The sequence below is a fragment of the Hydra vulgaris genome, chromosome 12 (assembly GCF_038396675.1).
Source record: "Hydra vulgaris chromosome 12, alternate assembly HydraT2T_AEP".
Taxonomy (NCBI): Eukaryota; Metazoa; Cnidaria; class Hydrozoa; order Anthoathecata; family Hydridae; genus Hydra; species Hydra vulgaris.
This window is the reverse complement of record NC_088931.1, coordinates 501,608-526,615: the sequence shown is the minus strand read 5'-3', so window position 1 is coordinate 526,615 and position 25,008 is coordinate 501,608. Positions and strand designations below refer to the sequence as shown.

Here is a 25,008-nt window from a genome sequence, read left to right as displayed (position 1 = left end):
CAGCCTGAATCCACGAAGTTATGTAAGAAGCACATTTGTCGATAGGAAGATGAAAGATTTTTACCCAAGGGCCATCACGAAGAAAATCACGGAAAGAATCTCATTCAGCCTTACTGTAGTTGTTAGAGGTTCGATAATAGGGGGATTCAGGTGATAAAGAAAAATGAGATATTAGTTTTAGAGAGATCAAACTGTGATCAGAAGCACCTAAGGGTGAATGTGGAGAAACTTAGCACTGACTAGGATCGGAAACAAGACAAAAGTCGAGTAGAGAAGGTAAATGATTCTGATTGTATGGAAAGCGAGTTGGAAAGTTGATTATTTAAGTTAGGGATTGAGAAAGGCAAAAGTTTTGGGCTTTAATGCCTGCAGACTCAGTGACACTAGAGCCAAGCCGATTATCCTAAGGCAGGTGAAGTTTATGTAATACAAGTGAAAAAGGTTAGGCATCAATATTTCAGTATACTTTTATAATATTTGTATTTTGTAAATATATTTGTATACTAAAATAGCATAATGTAGCATATAGCATAGTTATCGGATTTTACTAGTAGTAATCAATTACTATGCCTTAAGTAAAGTTAGACTTTGCTTTAAACACATTTAAAGAAATTATACTTGTAATCTATAATATAGACCTACATGTAGTTTAAAAGACTATATATATTTTTATTTCTTTTAATATGTTTAAAGTTAAATCTAACTTTACTTAGGCATAGTTTATCCTTTACTTATGGCTCTGCTACAGTATAGCAAGATATCTTAGGAAATCTAAATGTCATTTAATATTATATTGAATATTTTCAAGATGTCATTTAATATGCAATATTTTTTTGAAGCTAAAATTGTCTTTCCTATTATAATTTATTTGGAGATTTATTTATTATTGTAAAATGGCTCCATTGCAAACTTACATGCTTATGTCTTTTTTATATTATGCCAATGTAAGACATAATATAAAAATAATCTGCAGATTTTTAAATGACCTTTATACATGCTATTTAAAAGTCTTTTAATCTTTGTTATGATTTTTAAATGTGAGCAATGTCCTTTCATTGTACTTGCTTAAAAACAATTATTAGTAGTATTATATAAAATTTAGCTATGTGTTAACAGCAAATGAATTGAAAACTCGCTTTGACAACTCTTTTTTGCCCAGCCGGCACAAGTCGTCTATTAGACGTCTATTTCACTACTCATTTGTCTATAGACGTCTAAGACAGTTTTGAGACATTTTCAAAATGTCTCAATAAAAGATGTCTTAGACACGCTCTCTTGTAGACGTCTTAAAGATGTATTTTTTCTTGCGTGTTAAAATGTTATATTTACTGCGTCTTCAAGACGTTTAAAATTAAAGCGTCTTGAAGTTTATTATTATTTTTTCCATTCATCTTTCATTCAAATTTAAATAAGCGTGAAAGAAACGGCAGCCATGTTTTTTAAATAGAAAAGTTTCTGAAGTAAAATTGTGATCAAAGCAGTTACGGTTAAAGAAATGATGCTTATAAAGACAGTTATTGCTTTCAGAACATCCTTAATGTATCTTTCGAAGATAAAACGATATATATATATATATATATATATATATATATATATATATATATATATATATATATATATATATATATATATATATATATATATATACATATATGCATACATATATGTATATATATATGTATATATATATATATATATATATATATATATATATATATATATATATATATATATATACATATATATTTATATATATATATATATGTACATATATAATATATGTATATATTATATACATATATTATATATGTATATATATATTATCGCAGTGGCTTCGGTACCGGCTGCTGGATCTTTAGCTCTAGCAGCTAGAGAACCGGCTGGTCTGGGTTCTAGCTAATGACAATGACGTAACTTTCAGTTGGTTTACTTCACATCCGCAATTAGAAACAAATAGTTCTATTAAACCGGCTGGTATTTTGATGAAAATGGATGTTGGAAATCTGTTTAATTGATTTAATAATCCTTAATGAATATAAAAAAAAAAATTAAATTTATGTTTTATGCGTTCGTAATTTATTAAAACTGATAAATTATATTTTAGTTATTTGTTATACTTTACTTGTTAAACTTTACTTGTTAAACTTTAGGCACTGTTTCAGTTGCCTACCCCAATCATTTTATGATTAATTTTGATAGAGAATTTCGTGCTAATTAAGGATCGTATTACAACATTGATCTAAAAATTTGAGGAAGGCACTCTAATTTGATGTTATATGGTATCACAATGGTGCTCTTTCTCTTCTAGACTAGGTCCTAAAATGCATTGTAAATGTAGTTTGACCTGATTTATCTGTCAAGCTTGAGGCTCTCTCCCCTTGACATAAAGTTTCATCTTTTTCTCTCTTCCATAAATAATATTTTGGTTGCTGCTCAAAAGAGGTATCAACTCTAGTTCCATCAATTAAAACTCTTTCTTGCTTGACTCATTATTCAACTAAGTCTCATCCTTATACTGTAAATGTCCCTACATGCTCTGCAAATTTTTATTTGTCTAATTCTTCTTTCTGCACTTCAACTCTTTTGGAACTCTCTCCCATCATGTTTTCCTGACTCATGCAACCTACATTTTTAACAATATTATTTGTTTTCTAGTAACTCCCAACTTAATAGTGGATTGCTTGTAACCTTGTTGGGAGTAAATCTAAATAAATAAAAATAAAAAAACTGTATAACTTTACTTGTTAAATTTATTTTTTATACTTTACTTGTTAAACTTTACTTGTTATACTTTACTAATTGTACTAATTTGTTTAAGAAAAGCAACAATTGAAAATTATATTATAATATTGTAAAAATAGTGTTAAAAATACATAAAATTAAAACTTAAAACTTAACAGCATTTTAAGGAGAAGAGTTCATCAGTTGTGTTGTGTTTTTTCATAAAATACTTTTTGTATTTTAATAAAATTTAAGTTTTTTTTAGTAGATAAAGGACCAAAAAACAAAAATTACTTGTTTTTTATTATTTATGGTTTTACTCCCTGAAACCATTATAATGCTTTTTATTTTTTTTAACTTTTCAAAATTGTAATGGTTTTTGTTATTGTTTGATGCTTTTTTTTTTTTGGAGTTTTTTTTGTAATAAACAGCAAATAAAGCTGCAAGCATATGTTTGGAGTTGATAGAAAACAAAGTGTGTTAAAGAGCAAAAAAGCTTCAATGACTGCATAAATCCAGGATATTATAATTTATTGTGAATTTTATATTAATACTCTGTAACGTTACCCCGCTCATATCCATACCTTTTCAGAAACAAGATAAAACATTGTGATACCATATGTTAAAACAGTTTGCAAAGAAACATTTAACATTTCTACATACTCTAGCTGATTAATTTGGAATTGGATATAGTTGCAGTTTTATTTAATAATGCACAAACTATTTATTTAAATACAAACTATTTATTTAAATACAATAGTTACATTACATAATTTGTTTACTACTAATACAATACCTATATTACTAATATACTACATTTTTTAATATTTAAAATATATATCTTGTGGCAATTAGTTCAAATAGAAAGTAATATTGTTACAATTTTTTGTTACAGCTTTAGTCTCTTCATTCAGCCAGTTCCATTTTACGTTGCTGGAATGTTTTCATCCTTCTCTGACATAAATACACAAACATTGGTATCCAATTTTTTGTTGGCACATATGGTTCCTCGTCTAGATTGCTACTATTTTATTGAAGGGCATTGCATGGTAATGAATTTTAAGTACCTCACAAACCTTCTGGTCGAACTTTTTAGTATCAATTTTGGAGTTCTGCAACTGTCCCAGTCAATTCGTAATGTGTAATGTCTTTAGTATGTGACTACTGCAGACTGTTCTGTTCTATTTCTCTTGTACTGTGTTTGAGTTGCTATTTTTTGCCAAAATCACACTATTAGGTCAGAATTGTTGAATGCCTTATTTTATGGGCAGCTGTATATTACCTTATTATTAAAAACTCAATTTCAAACAGCTGTCATTCTACTTCCCATAGAATTATATATTAATATTTCTTGACAACTTTAGTGGTTTTCAAATCTATAATATATGTATTAATTTAGGGCTTGGTAACAACAACTTGTTTTCATGGGAAGTTAATCAACTTGCTATCATTATTATATGTATATGTTATGATACATTGAAAATTTTAATATTTGTCCTGGCATGACTTTATGTTATGTCATGGCAGATGAATTTTCATGAATTCATGTGTTAACGACTTAATGTGAAGTTAATTTTACAGCAAAAAATGATGAAGAAAAAGTTTCTTAAAAAAGCAAAAAGGTTAGTTTTTTATCAATACTTTATAAATAGCAGTTCAAATTTGCTTGTTATACTTTACTTGTTAAAATTTACTTGTAATAAATTACTTGTTACTTTAAAAGAAAAATTTCTTCACAGATCTAATCAAATACAATTACAACATCCCACACAAAACCTGCACTTATGTAACCAAAGTTTTATTGTGAAGATTTTTATCTTGTTTTTAAACCAAAAGTATAACTTTTAAGTTAACTTGTAAGCTGGTATTTAATGGCATTTAATATATAAAAGATATTTAATTATATTTAATTAATTGTATAAAATACGGTTTATATAATCATGTTTTCAATTTTGCATTGCATGGTCAGTGGCATATTCAGAACGATTTTGACAACAATACAGCAGTTTGGATGCCCTAATTCCAGTACTTATTAATTCATAACATTTTCAAATAAGTGTTTTATTATATAAAAAAAGATAAATCGTAAAGATAATCCTATATTTAATATACTCCCTTGTTGATAAATTAGCTTAAAATTGTAGTTATTAATTGTGGCAGCCATATGAAGGTAAGCAAAAGATAGTATGGCTCAAATTGAGGTTTTGAGAGAAAAAAAGCGCAGAGCCGACATCATACTGATTTCCAAAAAACATGCAAGAGCTGCTATATTGATTGATTTAGAAATAACATGCAAGAGAGTGCTGTTACACAGGGTTTGGGTTGGGGCATAGATAAATCAGTAGATGTATCATCACTCCATCGCATGTTTTTCCTAAATCAGTATCATATCTGGTCTTTTTTTTTTTTGAAAACTCAGAACCCTATTCATTTATATCTGAACAGCTTTTATCAATTAAATTTTGTGGCAAGTAATTGGATAAAAAATTTTTTTTTTCTTAAAACTAGTTTCAGTTTAAAATTTAAAAAATTAAGTATAATAAAAATAATGTTAATGTAATCATTATGTATTTAGTTTGTATTTAATTTATTTATAATGTATATTAATATATAGTGTATGTATAATTAATTTAATTTGTATAATGTATTTAATTTTAATTTATTAAAAGACAACACAAATTATATAATTCAAAATTATCTAAAAAATTAAAAAAGCTTAAGATGTTTCGAAATCAACAACAGATCATATAATGATAATGGTAGCAAAAAGATAATAAAAATTGGGTATCATACTTGTTTCCATTTCGATTACAATCATTTCATTACAAGCATTAAAAAGGCTATTTCATTACAAGCATTAAAAAGGCTATTTCGTTACAAGCATTAAAAAGGCCATTTCATTACAAGCATTAAAAAGGCTTCTTAAAGAGTAATCCTTATTCATTATTGTTTTGGTTTAAATTTAAAGCCAATATTAAAAAAAAAACATTTCACTAAAGGATTATTATTCAAACAAGTAATTAAAGAATCATTATTCAACCTTAGTTGAAGATTACCGGCTGACAGTTTTAATGAAGTTATGCATCATCATTCAACATGTAGCTTCATTTGCAAAGATAAGCTCATTACATTATGTTTATATAATTAACAAAAAGGAGCAGCAATTCACTTCTTATTTTTAAAGAAAGCATGGAGATTGTCATGCTTTGCATAGCTTCCAAACCATGGGAATCCCCATGCTTTGCATACTTTGCAAAACAAAGTTTCAGCCAAAACACTCAGTCAATGTTTAATGTGTGTATACTAAATATACAACATAAATGCAATTAAATATCGCTTTTATATACTTATTCAAGCCAAAAAAATATTTTTCTATTTGTGGGGAACTTGACGAAGACTATTTAGTTCTAGAAGTTATATAATAATAAAAATAAGAAGTAGCAAGAAGATTTATATACAATATATATATATATATATATATATATATATATATATATATATATATATATATATATATATATATATATATATATTTTATCAACAAATTTAAAATTCTAAATTAATTAATCCTTGGAATTATGGTCAGTATTCAGCTATTTAATATTTTCAAATGACAATATTAAATGAATACATAAATATAACGTCAATGTAACATTTGAATATTAAATAAAAATATATAATAAAAATTATCTTTTAATGTTTGCAATCTTTTACTTTTCACAATGCTGAAAAAGTTTTGCATTATATATTTTAACTGAAATTAGACTAAAATGGCTTTTTACAAGATAGTAAACCCAATTAATTTAAAGTTTTCCGAGTTAATACCACACTATTTTCTATAGAAACGATTAAAGAAAAAAAATAACCAACCTTTTTTTATAGCGTAAACATTTCAGAAGTAATCTTTTTTTTTTATCAGCTCATGTTGATATAGCAGGTTGCGAGCATTTCATGAATTCAAGAAAATTTATCTATCATGGCATATCATAAAGGCATGCCATGACAAATTAACAAAAATTTTCAAAGTATCATGATATTATCAGTATAATAATTGTTGACAAGTTGACAAGCTTCCAGCGAAAACACCATGCAGCTTGCACAATCTAAATTAAGACATAATAGATAATAAGCGGTCAAATATAATTAATTCACTAATACAAAGAGCTAATGACAGGTAGTAAACATGTGTAGCTAATATTTGCCTGGGGTTGGCTTTGATAAAACATACCTGACATAATGACAAGGTCTTTAAAATTATTGATATTATTTTAGACAGCGCCGTTTAAATTTAAAATCAAGAAACTTTTTTTTTCTAATGGAAAACATTTCAGAATTTCTCAGGAAAACATCATAACAGTCCAGGAGGAACTACCGCCCAAACTGTTTAGACTGCTGAAACTTAAAAAGTTGAACTTTGCAATCTGTATGTATATATATATATATATATATATATATATATATATATATATATATATATATATATATATATATATATATATCAGGCAACCAAAAAAGTTTGTGTGGTTTTGCAGATCCATAAATAAATACACATAAAAACAGTTTTAATAAAGTTTATTCTGAAAAATAGCCTCCTTCAGCAAGAATAACTTTCTCCCATCGTGAAACAAGCTGGTATATTCCATTTTTGAGTCTTGAGTTTGGTAGCTAAAAAATTGAATTAACTCATTTTCGAGATCTTCTCTATTTCCAAACTGTCGATTCCTCATGATTATCCAGGGCCAAAAACAGGTGATAGTCGCTTGGCGCAAGGTCTGGTGAATACAGAGGGTGAGGTAGAATCTCCCATTGTAAAGAATATGAGTGCTAGAGTTTCCCGTGTGATTTTTGCAGTGTGCGGTCTGGTGTTGTCCTGGTGGAATACAACACCTTTTCTGTTTGCCAAAGCTGCTTATTTTTGGTGAAGAGCAACCAAAACTCTGTCCAAATGGGCTGAGTATATCTCAGCAGTAATGGTTTGTCCACTTGGTAGCAACTCATAGTGAACGATACCTGCTGTAGTCCACCATACACACAGTAAAACCTTTTGTTGATGAATGCTTGGTTTAGGAGTCATTGGTACTAGATCGTTACTGGCTAGCCAATAATATGTTCGTTTTTTGTTGCAGTACATAATCCATTTTTTGTCGCACGTGAACATCCGGTCAAAAAATGGCACTAAATTGTGGCGGGAAAACAACAAAGAACAAATGGTTAAGCGCTGTAGCTTGTTTGTTTCACTCAACTCATAAGGTACCCATTTGCTCAACTTCCAATGTTTTCCAAGTTGGTGCAAATGTAAACGAATAGTTTCATCACTCACATTAAATCTTAAGGCAAGGTCCTGACATGTTTGACTGGAGTCCTTCTCGATTGCCAGCTTGATATCCTCGTTGTTTACGATGGATAATCTTCCAGATCTTGGTTCATCTTCAAGGTTTTCATTTCCAGAAGAAAACTTTTTAAACCACTTTTGACCCGTCCGTTCTGCTATGGTACCTTGCCCAAAAGCAGCGCATATCTTACAACAAGCTTCTGCAGCTTTGGTTCCAAGTTTGAACTCATAAAGTAAACAGGCGCGAATTATCGCATCTGACACAGCCATACTCCACTTAAGACTTTTAAATTTAAAACGCACTAATAAAACTTATGAAACACACTGATTGATTCTCCTTAAAACAAGCTTTAATTTATAGGGTTTGACTACGAAAGTACCATATATCTCAGCATTATGTGGGCAACAATTTAAAAATTACACTAAAGTTTTCTTGTTTTTCTTTAATGAAAAATCTTTTTATTACATGTTATTTTGTAAGGTTTTAGAAATTTTCTTTTGTAGTTTTTAGGTAGAACGTCACCCTTTCTAAAAATGATCAAATAATTATTTGATCAAGAATAAATTCCACACTAACCCTTTTATTCCCACGCAGTCTTCTCTGTTTAGCCTGCGCTTTCACACACAAGTCTTTTGCGCTCGCCTAAACGCCCGCAAAAACATTAGCAAGCGCATAAAAAAGTGCTTGCCAAAAAATAAAAGCATTTCATTTTAAATCGGAACAAAAATTTTTTTTGTTCATTTGTTCAACTTTTATGAAAAATAGCTTTTTTTAACCTTTTTTTAAATTATTTTATATATGTATTTATTTAAGTGTTCTTTTTTTTTATTTTTATTTAAATTTAAATAGCAAAAAAACAAAGAATTTTTTAAATGGCGCAGGCTAACTTAAAAATGACCATCCTGTCAGCGCTTATTCGGGCGCTGGCATTAAATTTCAAATGGAAAAGACTGCCCACCCCTCTTTGTATGAAGCACCAAAGAGTACATGTTTATTGTCAAATCAAATTCACTTCTATTACTATAAAATCACATCATTCTTTCTGTTAATTTGCAAATAATAAATTTTTGTACATATAATCTTGTAATATAACGATTAGAAATATAAAAACAAAAAATATCAAAATCAACAAAAACAGCAACTTCATCAATTATATTAAAAACGCTGTTAAAAACATAGAAAGCTTAAGTATGACTATTTTTTAAATCTTTCTTAATATATATATATATATATATATATATATATATATATATATATATATATATATATATATATATATATATATATATATATACATACTTTGTTCTTGTATCTTTTTAATCATTTTTTTGTGTTTTTTTAAATTTTATATCTTTAATTTTCTTTTTTTTTAACTATATATACAGATTTTTTTAATTTCCTTTATTATTACTATCATTTAATATATTATGACATTTGTCACAAAACCATTCTATTTTTGGTTTTTTAAAATGCAAACACATTTGAAATGATACCACTCTAAACAGCTTTCACATTCAATGCTTTCACTGGAAGCTGTATTTAAATTACAAAATGGACAATTCCATATCGCCAGTTGCTTTTGTTGCAGAATTGCTTTCTTTAGGCTATTCCAGGCCAAACTGGTTAAATATGGTTTTAAAATATGTATTGATGCAGCCTCATTTAGAAATGCAGAAGGAAGATTGCCAGGCTTTAATTCTAAATCACCAACATCTGCTTGCATTGCATGAGTAACATCTTCAACTTTTCCCTTTATGAGAATACCACCCAGAAGAACTAGATAGCAACAGATTGCAAATATATACAAAATAATGTATCATTTAATTGTGGATAAATTTTTTAGAATTTTCATTATTTAATTCATAAAAACTAACCATTTATTTTTCCTGCCACACTTCTATCAATATAAGATAAACACTTTTTTTTCCATCTACATGCACCCATTGCAGTTTTTTTCTCTGTAACTTTAGGCCTTCCTCGCGACTTTATCTTTGGAGGAAACTTAAGATCTTTTATATTGATAGAGTGAATATTCAAAGAATCATTTTTGCTTGCCTAAAAAATTTATTTATGTTTTAAATTTTCATGCTTTGAATTTTTTAAAGCTAAGTTTAATTATTCTTTATAATGATATAAAAATACATATTCAAATGAAATGGAACGGTGTGCATCAGATTGGTACAAATTTTTATAAGAATCAAGAATCGTTCAAGCTCATTTAAAAAGTAAATAATAGTAATTTTTCTGATTCCTTTAGAATTGATGGTATTGGAATCATACCACATCTAACTTTAACCTTTTCTTTTTTTAAATCTCAAGACTAAAATAAAAGGATTTCAAAACTAAATGAAAAATAATTCAATACCTCTACTGCATCACAAGTTTTCAGATTTTCTCTAACTATTGTATTAGAATTTTCAAGAGTGGGGCTTTCATGAAGAGACAAGCTTTGATCAATAGTTAACTCATTTCTATCATTGTTCAAATGAAGATCAGGTGAAGAGTAAATCATTTGTTCTTGCAAGTGTAATTTATACTCAAATTCAGTGGAACTATTTGATAAATAATCTGTTTTCGTAACAGACTGGGGTATTGAAATCTTTGAAAAACAGCTATTAACAAGTTGATTTGACAAGTCAGTTGATTTTGAGTCATTTAAAATAAGGGAATTGCAAACACCCATATGGTTTATTTTTATTGGATTAAAGATTTCATTAGATTTGAAGTCCACATCAATACTATTTGGTGAGTTTTGAGGATAGAAAGTTTTTATACCATCACATAACATCTCTTTACCAATATCATCACATAATATCTCCTTACCTATTTCAGCAGGGTGATTCAAATTAGTTTCTATTAAAAAATCCACAGGTGATTCCAGGATTGACACATCTATGTTTTTATTTTCCTCCCAAACTTTAGCTAAATTTTGGAGGACATTTAACCTGATTTCAAATTCATTATTGCTACTTTCTGAGACTAGCTGGGCTAAACGCTGCAAAAGACAATATGCTTTTTTAAATTTTTCAGATTGTGTCAATGATCTTTCCTTAACAACACCTAATCCCAGATGACTAAGGTTTTCATTTTGGTGTTGAAAAAGTCTATGGTTTTCAATAGCATGAGCCTTAAGCCATCTCACACCAATGCCATCATATGAAAATAGTGGCAAATGTTTCACTTGCCTTGCAACAAACATGTGTTTACATGGTAATGCCATTGATTTAAAGAATATGCATTGACACCTATGCTCGCTTATAACACCTGATGACCTAATATTTCTAAGGTTGGATGTTCATTTTCTTCAACAGGGTTTAAACCTAGTGCTTCTTCGAATTGTCTTGCTACAAAGGTTTGTGCATAAGGTGTTAATATTTGAGAAAATTCTTTTAGAACATCATTTTGTAAAACAGCATGCACAGAGATACGCTCATGGCATGCGTAAATTTGTTAATTTGTAAGTTGCATCCATTAAAATTAGCTCTGGATACAATGAAAAAAATCTTTTCATTTCTGCATCTTGGAAAAAAATTGATTGAATAACTCCACTCTTATTGCATTTTATGTCCACATCCGCACCTACAACAAAATATAAGTCTGACTAAAGTGAAGCAACTTAAAGCAATGCAATATAAATTATAATCTAAAATCTACCAAAATAATATATCTTATTATTATAAGTTGTTATATTATATGAATTATTACACGGTGGTTATATAAATCAAGTTTAATATAAATAATATTGTGTGTTAGTGGAGTTGTAGTGTTAGTAGTAAACAAATAGTGTAAAACAAACATTTACAAATATCTGCAAAACAAGACCAATTGAAAATAGAGTAGCTAGTAATGGTGATAAGTGTTTCATATTCAGTTTATTCTTTCTTTTTTATTTTTTGCAGTTGTACGTCACTTACCATAATCTTGTTTCTGAAAATGTTATAAAATACTAGTATTGATAACTAATTTTTTTAAACTATTAAATAAAATAATTAATTTTCGTAAAAATATTAACGTAATTTATTAAACAGCAGCATTAATCAGCAAAAAAAAACTAACCATCACAATTTTTAAAAACTGCAAGTAAAGATTCTATATCTGTGGAACCTTTCTCCTTAGATGCTAAGTTATGAAGATCTTTTAATGTTATTTTCTTTCCTATTAGTGATAAATGAGATTAATCAATACATAGTAAATTGAACGAAACATGCACACACAGATATATCTATCTATCTATCTATCTATCTATCTATCTATCTATATATATATATATAATATGTATATATATATATAAATATATATATATATATATATATATATATATATATAATATGTATATATATATAATATGTATATATATATATATATATATATATATATATATATATATATATATATATATATATATGTATATATATATGTGTGTATATATATATATGCGGTAGTGGTGTAGTGGTAGAGCTCTCGTTTCATAAGCGAGACGTTCTGAGTTCGATTCCCACCACGTCCCTGGTAGTACCGCGCTCAACTTGTTTCTCCGCAAAGCGGCCTTGTTTGTCAAGGTTCGTGTTTCGGAGTTATAGAGTTGGGAGAGGGTTACAACCACAAGTAGCCTCCTCATCTGTAGTAGCCTCCTCATCTGTAGTGGCCTTCTTGGCCTTGGGGAGGTGAATTACAAAAAATATATTTATATGCCTTGGCGGGGAGCAAGAACTTAAGCTTTTGCTCCCCGCCAAGGAGTAAAAAATAATTCAAATAAAAAAAGGCAAAGTTAAAGCTTCAGATTTTGCGATTGGTTTTCTTTTTTTTGATATATATAAATATATGATAAATATAAGTTATTTTGCAACAATTTTATTTTTAGTAGAGCAGAACTTTAGTAAAATGTGAATAAAAAAATCACACAAAGTTAAAATAGAAATAGAAAAATGAAGAACTTTTTTTTCAAACACAGATACACAGTTCAGAGAAATTTATTTTCCTAAAATCCTTGGTTACAGTGAAATATAACTATAACGTTAATGCCAATATGATCAAGTTGGCAAAGTTATTTATAAAAGAAAAGCATTATTGTTGTAACTAAGATAAAAAATGCAAACTTCTGCATTCTATTCCAATATAAAAATGTAAGACTTTATAGGTCGTTGTCAAATTTTATATTACAAAATTCATTAAATAAGTTACGTTGTTAATGTTAACTTACGTCAAGGCCTGTATACATACATACATATATATATATATATATATATATATATATATATATATATATATATATATATATATATATATATATATATATATCTATATACATACATACAATACATACATATAAAATTTTTGATACAAAAATTGTTTGATACAAACCTTTGTATCAAACAATTTTTGCCGTCCTCAAAAAGATTGAGGTCGGTAAAGTTTTACCAACCTCATTTTACCTAATTCCAAAAATTGCATGACAGATTGCAAATTTACTAAATTTTTTTATTACCTACATACATTCATATATATATATATATATATATATATATATATATATATATATATATATATATATATATATATATATATATATATATATATATATATATATATATATATATATATATATATATATGTATATATATATATATATATATAATTTACAATTATAATGTTTAATTTAATTGCTACTAAGACTCCAAATACAATTAGGATTTCAGACTTATATTGCCCATATTTTAATAAATGTCATCTGTTTCATTTTGAACATGCTCATGAATAAGCCATTTATTGCCATGTATCTTTAACATTTGTTTCACATCTTTCTCTTGATCCTCATTTAGTTTCCTAATTTTGGGAAGTCTTTCAATTATTTCCTAGGTAATAAATAATTTGAAAAAATTAATAATTTTATCATTTTAAGGATTTATAAAAAAAAATTTATAACTTATTTATAAGCAGCAATTCAGGTCAATATAGACAAAGTTAAAACAAAGTATTATCTACAATGGAAAACAACAGTTTAAATGAATATTTAATTTGCATGCACTTTCAAATAGAATATCATTTACAATTGTATTATTTTTACTTTTTCTTTTATTTGATAGCAATATGGAACTTAAGAAAATGGTGCTTCATGACATAACTATAAAAACTAACTTTAAATACGACAATAAGTCATAACGAAAAACAATTTTATATTAGAACTTGAGTGGGAAATGTTATTTATTTAACTGCCTATTTACTTAGTTAAAAAAACAAAACAATGACTAAACCAGATCCTACAAACAAAAACATTTTTTTATTATATATTTTAAAATAATCAAACACAAATTGAGTCAATGTAAGGGGTGTAAGTCGTAAGTTTAAGTTTATTAATTCAGTAATCTATCATATAAAAATATTAAAATAACAAAAGCAAAAATAAAATTAACAATAAGATCAATAAAGATCGCAGCATTTTGGCTTTTACAATAATGCAGCAGATAAAACAGCTATAGTTAAGAAACAAAGCTTCCATTTCTATATCTATTTATGCTTTATTTCTATCAAATATGTTGAAAGTATAAAATAACTATTAATTAATAAAATTTATAGAAAAATATAACAACAGAATAATATAACATTTTTAAATATAATTAAAAACTAAGAACCTTTTTTTGTTGAACCCCTGTTTAGTTGTTTACCTGTCAAATGCATTTATGAAAACTATGAGAAAACTAAATACATATCTTTCAGTTTTTAAACTTTTTAACCTCTGATGTTATGTAATATTGCTGCTGTTATAAAAACATAGTATTTCATCAATAAAAATATTTCTTGACAATCTATTCAGGGTGGCCAGCCACTTTGTACAATCAAATTCCCTGACTTTTCCCTGACTCTGATAATTAAAAATCTGGAATTTCATAAAGAAAAAATGATAGTAATTACTTTTTAAACTAATATTTATTGTTTGTAAATGTCTTTCAGCCTAATAGCAAAGATTTAATTAGGGAAAAGAAAACTATATAAAAAATGCTATCATTTAATTTAAACCAATTAAGCTAAATTTTGGAAATTTCACTGACTTTTGAGGGGAAAATAGCAAAATGCTAGACTTTTCCTAGATTCCCCTAACCCCCTAACTCAAAACATTTTCCTGGACTTTTCAATAATTTCCCTTACTTCATGTATACTGGCCACCCTGCTATTCAGCAAAAAACTAATACCTTTATGTAAGAAAAAAAAAACAGATTTACTTTGTCAATTGCATGGTTGTGCTCATTAATAACTTTTGTCACACAGAAATTTTCACCATCTTCAGTAACACCAATGCAAATTGTAAATGGACATTGGATTTTATAGGTACTATGTATAAATAATAAGACTACAGATAGCAGCTTTAGTGAAACAAAATCTTCAGTTTACAAAAAATTTTTGTTGAAAAAAGTTATGATTTTACTGACTAACTTTAATTATTATTTACAAATACCTTTGGTTTGGACGAAGCCCTTTTGATCTCGATTTAAATTGACGCCCACCATGATAGCAACAGTATGTTAAATAATAATATTTTAATTCTTTTTTAATATATCGTTGCAAGCCTTTTTTAATTGCTAAATCAATTGTTCGACTATCTCGAACATAAAGAGATACAAATCTTGATTTTTCATATTCTTTAATTGCTAGCTTAAGCTCATTAAAATTATTATAAATATCTCCAACGTTCATTCTACTAACAATCAGAGCGGATAATACTAACGATTAAGACGTTTTTTTGTAGGTTGGCAGACGATCCCATGGCTCAGAATTAGGTCAAGATTTTCGTTTTATATATATATATATATACTTATATATATACTTATATATATATATATATATATATATATATATATATATATATATATATATATATATATATATATATATAAATATATATATATATATATATATATATAAATTATCTTTAATTTAATTTATTATTGCTCTGTTCTTTAAGAACATTGAGTATTCTATTTGTAGAATATATATATATATATATATATATATATATATATATATATATATATATATATATATATATATATATATATATATACCTTTTAATTGTATTTTATTGCAACATAATAATGTTTAATGTCTTTCTTTATATAGATTAGTGTCAAAATTGTAAATGAGTGTGATGTATTAAAATACTAATAGTACTTCAATTATTTGAACTGATGGAATTACTTTATTATAACAAAAAATTTGTATTTCTTTTTTTACTTCCTTATTTTTGACTGTATAAAATGAGGATTTTTAGATAACTCATATATTGAGAAAACTTTTACTTAAAAGTTTTATTTGTCTTTTCTGTTTTTATTTATTGTTATATATATATTATATAAAATATTATAAATCTTTTTATAATATTTATTATTTTTAATATTTTGTTTGCTTTTTGTAATAATCAATTTTACAAATAGTAATAAAATTATCAATAATTTAATTGTTGTTTTTATTGATATTCATCCTCTTGTTATCATTGTTATTATTACTATTATTGTTATTATTATTATTAACATTTTGGATTCTATTATAACTGATTCCAATTATAATAGAATCAAATATCAGTTTTAAAGTGTTAGTTTCAAACTAGGAAAATTAAATTATATTCAGGGATATAAATTCTGGGGAACCCTAGAATATACATCCCTGAATATAATTGTTTATGATTGTTAGGTATTTACATATAATTGATAGGTTATTTTTTTTTTAGTATAATATTTTTTTAATTCAATTTATTTTTTATTAGTTCTTATATTTTTATTAAAATTTGAATTTGCTATTTCTTACAGGTTTTCTTATTTATCAAATTTTTGAATATTTCAATGTGGTCTATGTGTGGAAAGAACACTCTCGAGTAATTGAAGATGTTATTCCTCATAGTTTGATTGAAGCAGATGTATTGCGTTGGCCACCAAAAAGATTTTCATGGAAAAAAGCAATGAGTAAAAATATTCTTTCAAGTGATAATTGGCTACCTTTTTCAATTTTGAAAATAAAGTTAACACATGGTCAATTACTTAAATTTACTATTTTAATATTTACTTATTAATTCAAACATTACATATGTATGTATATATTTGTATTAGTTTAATAGTTTAAAAATATTTTGTAGCTGATAAAACTGAGTTTGAGTATACATCTCAGGATAAAGGAATAAAAGAGAAAGAAAAGAATGGCGATGAGATTAAGTGTTAAGAACTTGGAATTGATTTACTGGTGTTTCATGATGATACAAATTCAAAGGATTTTGGAAATAATAATACTTCACACTGAAAGCGAAAAACACATTTAATAAGTGATTGCAATGATTGTGATGATTCAACACCATTCAATTGGAACCACCAGTTATCAAAAAGGTTTTAAAACAAAAAAGTTTTATCATAAATGGTAATTATTTCATTACTTTAAATAAAAGTTTTGTAAAATTCCCATGTGGCGTTATTTGTTTTATAGTAGTGGTATCATAGGGTTGTCAAAATGTTAAAAATCAGGGAAAAGTTAGGTAATTTGTTTTAGGCCAGTGAAAATTTATGGAGTTTAAATTATTTTCAGAACAAACCAAAGAAAACTTTCAACTTATTAAATTTTTTTTCACAATTTGTTTTTATCGATTATTTTTATTTTGTTTGTCAGCAAATATAAATTCAATTGTGATTCTGGAAAAAATCAAAGAATTTAATTTTTAATATAGGTGGCCACCATGTATAAATGATTAAATAGCGCAGCAGTATTAGCAATTACTACACTCTGGTATTGCACAATAACAATTCTGAAAACTGACTTAAGTTCATAATTTTCTGCAATGATTTTAAAACTGTTTAAATTTTTCCATTTCAGCAAAACTGTTTACTTTAGATGAATTAATTCAAATTTCAAATTCAAGTTTAACATATCGTATATCGAATGCTTTGCGTTATTCAATTATTTAAATTTTTAATTATCAATTAAGTTAGAAAGGTGATTTATTTTATTTTACTATAAATTTATTTATTGTGAGTTTAAATTTATTTATTGTGAGTTTAAATTTATTTATTGTGAGTTTAAATTATTTATTGTTGGTTATAATTTATTTATTGTATAGTTGATAAAGTTAAAAAGTTGAGAGCTCAATTTATTTAGTATTAGATGTTTAGATTTTTTTAAATCCAAATTTTAATACTAAATAATTTGAGAGTATTGTATAAATGGTGTCAAAATTTTTTGAACTATATATTATAGTTTTTAATGATAAACAGAAAAAGTATATTTTTTTTTTTTTTTTTTAGGTTTTCAACAACAAGTTCTGGCATTTCAAAAAAAATTTGTTAAATGGATGAGCGATATATCCAATTATTTATCTTTACCAACAACTTTAATTTCTTAACAATCTCCAATATCTTTATTAGACATAGAGTTTATAAAATCAAAAGAAGAGTTTTTCCTGTTTGAAGAAAATATGAAATTGGATTCATTCCTAGATGAAAAAGTATTATTGATATATCGATATTATTTAATGTCGGTACACACATGTGTGTGTGTGTTCGGACACTTAGCTACTTCTAGTTTAATGTGACTTTTACTTCTTAGATTGTACAATAAAAGCCTACAGGAGGGCTTGATTACAAAGATATGAACAAGAACATAATCAAACGATTTTTTACCGATTTTGTCATGAAATGGGTGAAATGAACAAGCCAAAATGAGTTTGGCGGAACCGAGACCTACAAAACAATATACAAAGTAGTGACGCTCAAGTACCTAAAGATGACGGAAAAAGAATTTTATCAAGTTGTTCAGAGCCTTCTTAGAAATGCCCCTGCACGAGCAAAAAAGATGACAGTCGTATAAAAAAATAATGTTGATATTGATATTTATTGTAGATGTATAGTTCCTTTTACATTTTATTTATTAATTAAATCTTAAACGTAAAAAAATATAAAATATGATTTTAAATATAATTGAAGTCTGTTTTATTAGTCGATTCGGTATGTATTACTATAAATGCTGAGAGAACGTCTAATAGATGTCTCGGCAAGACGTCTTAAAGGTGTTAACAAATAGACGTCTAAAGACGTTCTTTAGACGCTCAAGCGAGTTTTCAATTAGACGTCTATGAGATATCTAATACTAGACTGTTTACAGACGTCTGTCGCAATACGTCTTACAAACGTCTATACAAGACGTCTTACAAACGTCTATACAAGACGTCTCAAAGGTGTTAACAAATAGACGTCTTAAGACGTACTTCAGACGCTTACTTAAGTTACCGTTAGACGTCTTATAGACGTCTTTGTGCCGGCTGGGTGATAATGTAGGTATATACTAATAAAAAGTTTAAACAAAAACTATTTAAAAGGCTTAAGACCAAAAGTATTTTTTGTTTAAATTTTTTATACTTTTTGTTAGTATTAAAATTTTTTATTACTATTAAAACTTATTAAGTTAATTTTTTTAATACTAAATATTTTTCTAACTTGTTCTTGAAACTGTCTACATTTGTTGACTTGTGGCAATATATTGGGGTGTTAGCCAGGAATATATTTTATAATAAACAGGAATATATCTATAGTCCCAGTGCGGAGCCCTCATGTAACCCAGACATCTAGCACTTAAATAGGTGAGACATATTTTCAAAGTTATAATTTTTTAACTTTAAAAAAATATGTCTTACTCATTTTAGAACATTTTATAAAATTAAACTTATGATTTTCCAATGAAAACAAAATTATAATATATATATTTTTTTTTTGAAAGAGAATCATCTCTAACTCAGATAAGACTAAATTTTTTTAGTGAATCTTCATCACAAAAACCTAGATCTTCCTATATTTATGAACAGTAATATACTCAATGAGTCATCTACCCTTCGTCTTCTAGGATCAAATCTTACTTTTGATCTTTACCATCCGCTAAGGTTGTATCTCTTTATCATGCTTGCTAGTTTATTACTCCTAATTCTATTCTTTATCTCTATAAATCTCTATTAATTATAGTACCAAAAAATCATAGAACTTACATCAATAAGGACCTCAAATGTATTATTAATTAGAATAATTACCCGACAAAAAGTTAATAACATTATAACAATAACATTGTTGATTTAACAATAAACACAGAGTAATTACTACCTTGGTAGCAATAAATTTAGTAAAAAGTTTTATAAAAAATTTAGTAAAAAAGCAATAAATTTAGTAAAATGTAAATTACTAGCTCGTTAGCAATAAATTGATAATAAACTTAGATTAAGGTATTAGTTAACTTTATTATCAATCTTAATTAATTTATTGTCAATATCATTATTTAATTTATTTTAAATAATATTGCATATATGTTCAACATAAATATTATTTATTAATATGTTATCGTTCTAACTTTATCATCAATCTAAATTTATTACTATATCAGTCTTAATCGTTCCACTAATACATCAAACTTTGCCATTTTTAAATTGACCAATTTGCTCGCTTAATTGTTTATTTTAAAATAAATATGTTTTATGACAAATGGCCTCATGTCACTATGTAACTAGCATGAGTGCAGTTTTTGCCTTCATGCTACGCACATTTTGTGACGAAAGGGCAGATTCGTAAGATGAAAGAATTCCGTGCAACATATTGTTACATGGGCAATATTGTAACATGAAGGCAAAATTCGTAGCGCCAGAGGTAGGCAATTCATAAAATGAGAGCAACCAAGATTACTACTACTACTACTACTACTACTACTACTACTACTACTACTACTACTACTACTACTACTACTACTACTACTACTACTACTACTACTACTACTACTACTACTACTACTACTACTACTACTACTACTACTACTAAAAAAAAGATATTAAATTGATGAATTCCAATAAATCTTGCAATCTCCACCTTTTTGCCTGCCATATCTACTTTTATTTTATACTGTGGAACCTTTTAACTGAACAATTGACGAGTTGTTAAACCATGTTTTGGTGATTCTGGCTATACTTGTTCTTTTTAATTCATACAAAAGTTTAAATTCTCCTTATTTGTTGCCAAGTGATGTTGCATGTAAATATTGTGGTTGTTTATTGTATATGCAATATATATGTGTGTATTTTACAAATAGAGTGCTCAATGTTCTTAAAGAATAGAGCAAAAATTAATTTGTAAAAAACACTTATCTAACTTTTATCTTCTACTTTAAGTTTCACCATTGCTGGATCATCAGGAAGAGTTACTAAATCTCAAAAAAATTTCAATTTATAGAAAAAAATATTTTTCAGGAAGTTATAAATTATTATAAAAAAATTTTTAATTACTATATTTTTTTTGTTAAAGGAAAGTTACAGAAAGTAATTATTAAATAAATTTCTTTGGAATGAGAATAGTTTAATTTGGTCATTTGTTTTTATATTTTTTTAAGAGGTATTTATTTTCGTGCCTACATTTGGAAATTAATTCAGATTTTTTATTTAAAAAATTTTCTTGATTTAAATGAGTAATAATTTCAAATTTTTCTTGCAAACATAGCATACATTTTTTGGAAATATTGTTATAGGCAGGGGCAGATTTTAGAATAGACCATTGTAAATTAAAATATTTCTTTTTTTCTTTTAAATCCCAAATATATTTTGACAGCATAGTCTCTTTGGAATATTTTTTGTGTTTAAACGATTGTTTGTGGTTGGCATAACGTTTTTTCCATTTCCCCTCGGTTAAGCCAATATATTATTTATCAGGGTTATTTTGTGAGGAAACAATGCACTTGTAAATTATATTTTTCGAAAGACATTTTCTATTTAGAGGACAATCTATTTTTTGTTTACAATTACAATAACCAGTGTTTTTTTCTTTTATATGTTCATTTTTATTAATTAAATCGTAGATGTGGCGTTTTATAATTCTTTCTAAATTTTTTGTACAACTATAACTTACTTTAATGGTATTTCTGTTAAAAATCTTATCTAATTTATTAGAGGGAGGAAAATGTTTGTCTACTAATTTTAGAAAAATTTCAGCTATAATTGTTGAAACATTTTTTTCTAAAATTAACAATAAAAATGAATGCACATTTATACAATAAAAAAAAAAAAAAAAAAAATTTGATATTATTGATTTTTACCCCTCAATTACAGCAGAAATTTTAGATAAAACAATAGAATTTGGAAAATCCCAGTTAGAAATTACTGTGGACACTATCCGTATAATTAAGCACTGCAGAAAAAATTTACTCTATTTTGATAAGGAAACGTGGAAGAAAAAAACCATTACATTAAATTACTCTGAGGTGCCTAATAAATAAATAATCCTAATAAACGGGGAAACATTTTAGTAAAGAATCTACAATGTTGTTATACATGAGGCGGTCTAAATAAAATCTGGATGAATGGGGTAAAAATTTAAATAAATATTTAATATTTGGCATCTCCGAGTACAATGTTAGTTGTTAAAAATATATAATCAAGTATATAATCAAATATTAAAATAAAAAGAGTTTTTTCAATGAAAATACTAGGAATAATTTTCGATGAGAATTTAAATTGGAAAAGCCAAATAAAGCTAGTCGAGAACAAAGTTTCAAAGACCCTGGGGATTATGTACAAGACAAAACATCTTTTAAATAGTTTATGTTTAAAAAATTTATACTTTTCATTTATACATAGTCATATTAACTATTGTAATATTGCCTGGGCAAACAATCATTTATCTTTCCTAAAAATTATTTATACAAAACAAAAGCAAGCAAGTAGATTAGTTATTGGCGCAAGTAGATACGAAAGTGCCGAGCCGTTGCTCAAGGAAATAAATGCTCTAAATGTATACAAACTAAATATATACCATAACTTGTTATTTATGTTTAAACTTCAAATTAAAATGATTCCAAAATATTTTTTTAAAAGTTTCACTCGAATTAATCATAAATATGAAACAAGACATTCAATGAGTAATTACTACATCCCACTAACATCACTCAAAAAATCTGACTTCTCGACTATATGCCGGGGACCACGCTTGCGGAATTCGGTTCTTGACGAAAATATGAAAAGAATGAAATCTATTGCTACATTTAAAAGAACTATAAAAAAACACTTACTAAATTTAAACATTACGTACATTCTCTGATTTTTTTGAAAAAAAAAATCGAAATAGTTTTGTATTTTTAATTTTTTATGTACTTTTTTAATTTTAATATTGTATTGAATATGTATATGCATATGAAGCGAATTAAATTTTTTTTTTTTTTTGTTTATTGTCTTTAATATGTATACGAATATGTACAGATTTGTAATTTTTTATTTGTTATTTCATATTTTAACTTTATCTTAAATTTCTTCTTTTTTTAACTTTAAGTTCTTCTTTTAACTTTAAGTTCTTCTTTAACCTTTTAAAATTTCTAACCAATTTTTTTTTTTAAACTTAATAATTTCACTCTTTTATGTAATATTGGAAAATGTAAAATTTAATCGTATTTTTTTTTTTTTTGTATTTCACAAAGGGGCTTGATGATAAGTCATTTTGACTTCTACTTGCCCCAGTCAGCTTGTAATTATATATATTTGTTTAAATTTATAGATAACATTGTAAAATGTGTAAAATGACGAAATAAATAGGAAAAAAAAAAAAAGTATAAATTCTAATCATTGATGACATTTTGGGTTGTGTTTCAAACAAACGTGATTTATTTTAATATCTAACTTGATTAAATAAGTGATCGAAGTCCTAGCTAATTATGAAGGTTTAGCGACGCTGGCAAAACAATAAGGTCACTAGGAGTTATAACCTGGAGCTCTGATATTAATTTTAATACATATACTTGTCCTATTTATCCTTTAAACTTATAATTATAGAATAGTTTATTTATGTATGCAAACATATATACATATATATATATATATATATATATATATATATATATATATATATATATATATATATATATATATATATATATATATATATATATATATATATATATATATATATGTATATATATATATATATATATATATATATATATATATATATATATATATATATATATATATATATATATATATATATATATATGTATGTATATATATTTATATATATATAAGAACATATATTTGTATATACAAACATATGTATATATATACATAATATACATATGTATATATATAAATATACATATGTATATATATCTATTTTCCATGTCTACTTTTTATAATATTATTTTTTTTATTTCTTTAGTTCTACCTTGCATTATTCCTTTGGTTTAGTTTGCCTACTGATGAAGTATGGTTTAAATTTAGTAAATTATCAAGATTTGAAAATTTCTTTATTGATCATATTCTAACAGTTTGTGACATGAAATCCAATTCAAAATAATTTTTTTTACGGGTAACATTTATAAAAGGTAAACTATAATAATATCTCTATATGGTTTTAATAGATTGCGTTTTTTTTTGTATTGTCAAGTAACATTTTGTTTTTAAGCAATAAACATTAAATCTGCATTATCAATCAATGAAGAAGTGCTTGAATGTTTGCCAGGTGAGGTCAAAATTTATTAAAGTGCTGATCAAATTGATACTGATGACCTTAATTAAAGAAATACCTTTCCTGTTGAGTTTTTGAACAGCTTAACTCATTCAGGTATGCCACCTCATTGTTTAAAATAGAAAATTGGCCTAGGCAGATCACCTGATATAAATTGGCTAATTGGTTTTTTTTTTTTTTTGTAGAACAATCATTAAATTTCATAGAGTTTGACTCTAACAATCAAAGTGTTAGACGGATCACTTCATATAAATTGGCAAATCACGTTGTTTTTCGGTAATACAATCATTAAAATTTATAGAATTTGATTTAAACAATCAAAATATTAGGCGGATCACTTCATAAAATTTGGTGGATCACTTTATTCAAACTGGCGTCTCACGTTTTTTTGTAGAACAATCATTAAAATAAAATGAGTTTGATTCTAACAATCAAAATATTACGCGGATCAC

The 25,008-nt window shown here is 26.1% G+C and overlaps 3 protein-coding genes and 1 long non-coding RNA gene across 4 annotated transcripts; 1 reads left to right on the top strand and 3 right to left on the bottom strand.

Annotated features, from left to right (window-relative positions):
- Positions 1-7,630: 7,630 nt before the first annotated feature.
- LOC136087680 (histone-lysine N-methyltransferase SETMAR-like) lies at positions 7,631-8,323 on the bottom strand. The gene has a single exon (XM_065811120.1). The coding sequence runs from the start codon at positions 8,321-8,323 to the stop codon at positions 7,631-7,633; it is 693 nt and encodes a 230-aa protein (XP_065667192.1).
- Positions 8,324-9,533: 1,210 nt separating this feature from the next.
- On the bottom strand, positions 9,534-12,253 carry LOC136088939 (uncharacterized). The gene is made up of 2 exons (XM_065814194.1): positions 12,111-12,253; positions 9,534-11,633 (listed from the first exon to the last, which is right to left on the bottom strand). Exon 2 carries the CDS (start codon positions 11,272-11,274, stop codon positions 10,375-10,377), a length of 900 nt encoding a protein of 299 aa, XP_065670266.1. The 5' UTR covers positions 11,275-11,633; positions 12,111-12,253; the 3' UTR covers positions 9,534-10,374.
- Positions 12,254-13,768: 1,515 nt separating this feature from the next.
- On the bottom strand, positions 13,769-15,762 carry LOC136087679 (uncharacterized). The gene is made up of 3 exons (XM_065811119.1): positions 15,505-15,762; positions 15,272-15,380; positions 13,769-13,906 (listed from the first exon to the last, which is right to left on the bottom strand). Exons 1-3 carry the CDS (start codon positions 15,741-15,743, stop codon positions 13,769-13,771), a joined length of 486 nt encoding a protein of 161 aa, XP_065667191.1. The 5' UTR covers positions 15,744-15,762.
- An 886-nt stretch (positions 15,763-16,648) lies between these two features.
- On the top strand, positions 16,649-18,880 carry LOC136088938 (uncharacterized). The gene is made up of 3 exons (XR_010642652.1): positions 16,649-17,450; positions 18,329-18,528; positions 18,630-18,880. It is a non-coding gene; the product is annotated as an uncharacterized LOC136088938 (long non-coding RNA).
- Positions 18,881-25,008: the final 6,128 nt, after the last annotated feature.

Bases quoted from the DNA above. Each gene is read 5' to 3' on its own strand.
- LOC136088939 (XM_065814194.1), bottom strand. From the start codon at position 11,274: ATGGCATTACCATGTAAACACATGTTTGTTGCAAGGCAAGTGAAACAT.
- LOC136087679 (XM_065811119.1), bottom strand. From the start codon at position 15,743: ATGAACGTTGGAGATATTTATAATAATTTTAATGAGCTTAAGCTAGCA. The intron at 15,381-15,504 runs GTATTTGTAAAT...ATTTATACATAG, and splicing joins GGGCTTCGTCCAAACCAAAG to TACCTATAAAATCCAATGTC. The intron at 13,907-15,271 runs GTAAATCTGTTT...TTTATTACCTAG, and splicing joins ACAACCATGCAATTGACAAA to GAAATAATTGAAAGACTTCC.
- LOC136087680 (XM_065811120.1), bottom strand. From the start codon at position 8,323: ATGGCTGTGTCAGATGCGATAATTCGCGCCTGTTTACTTTATGAGTTC.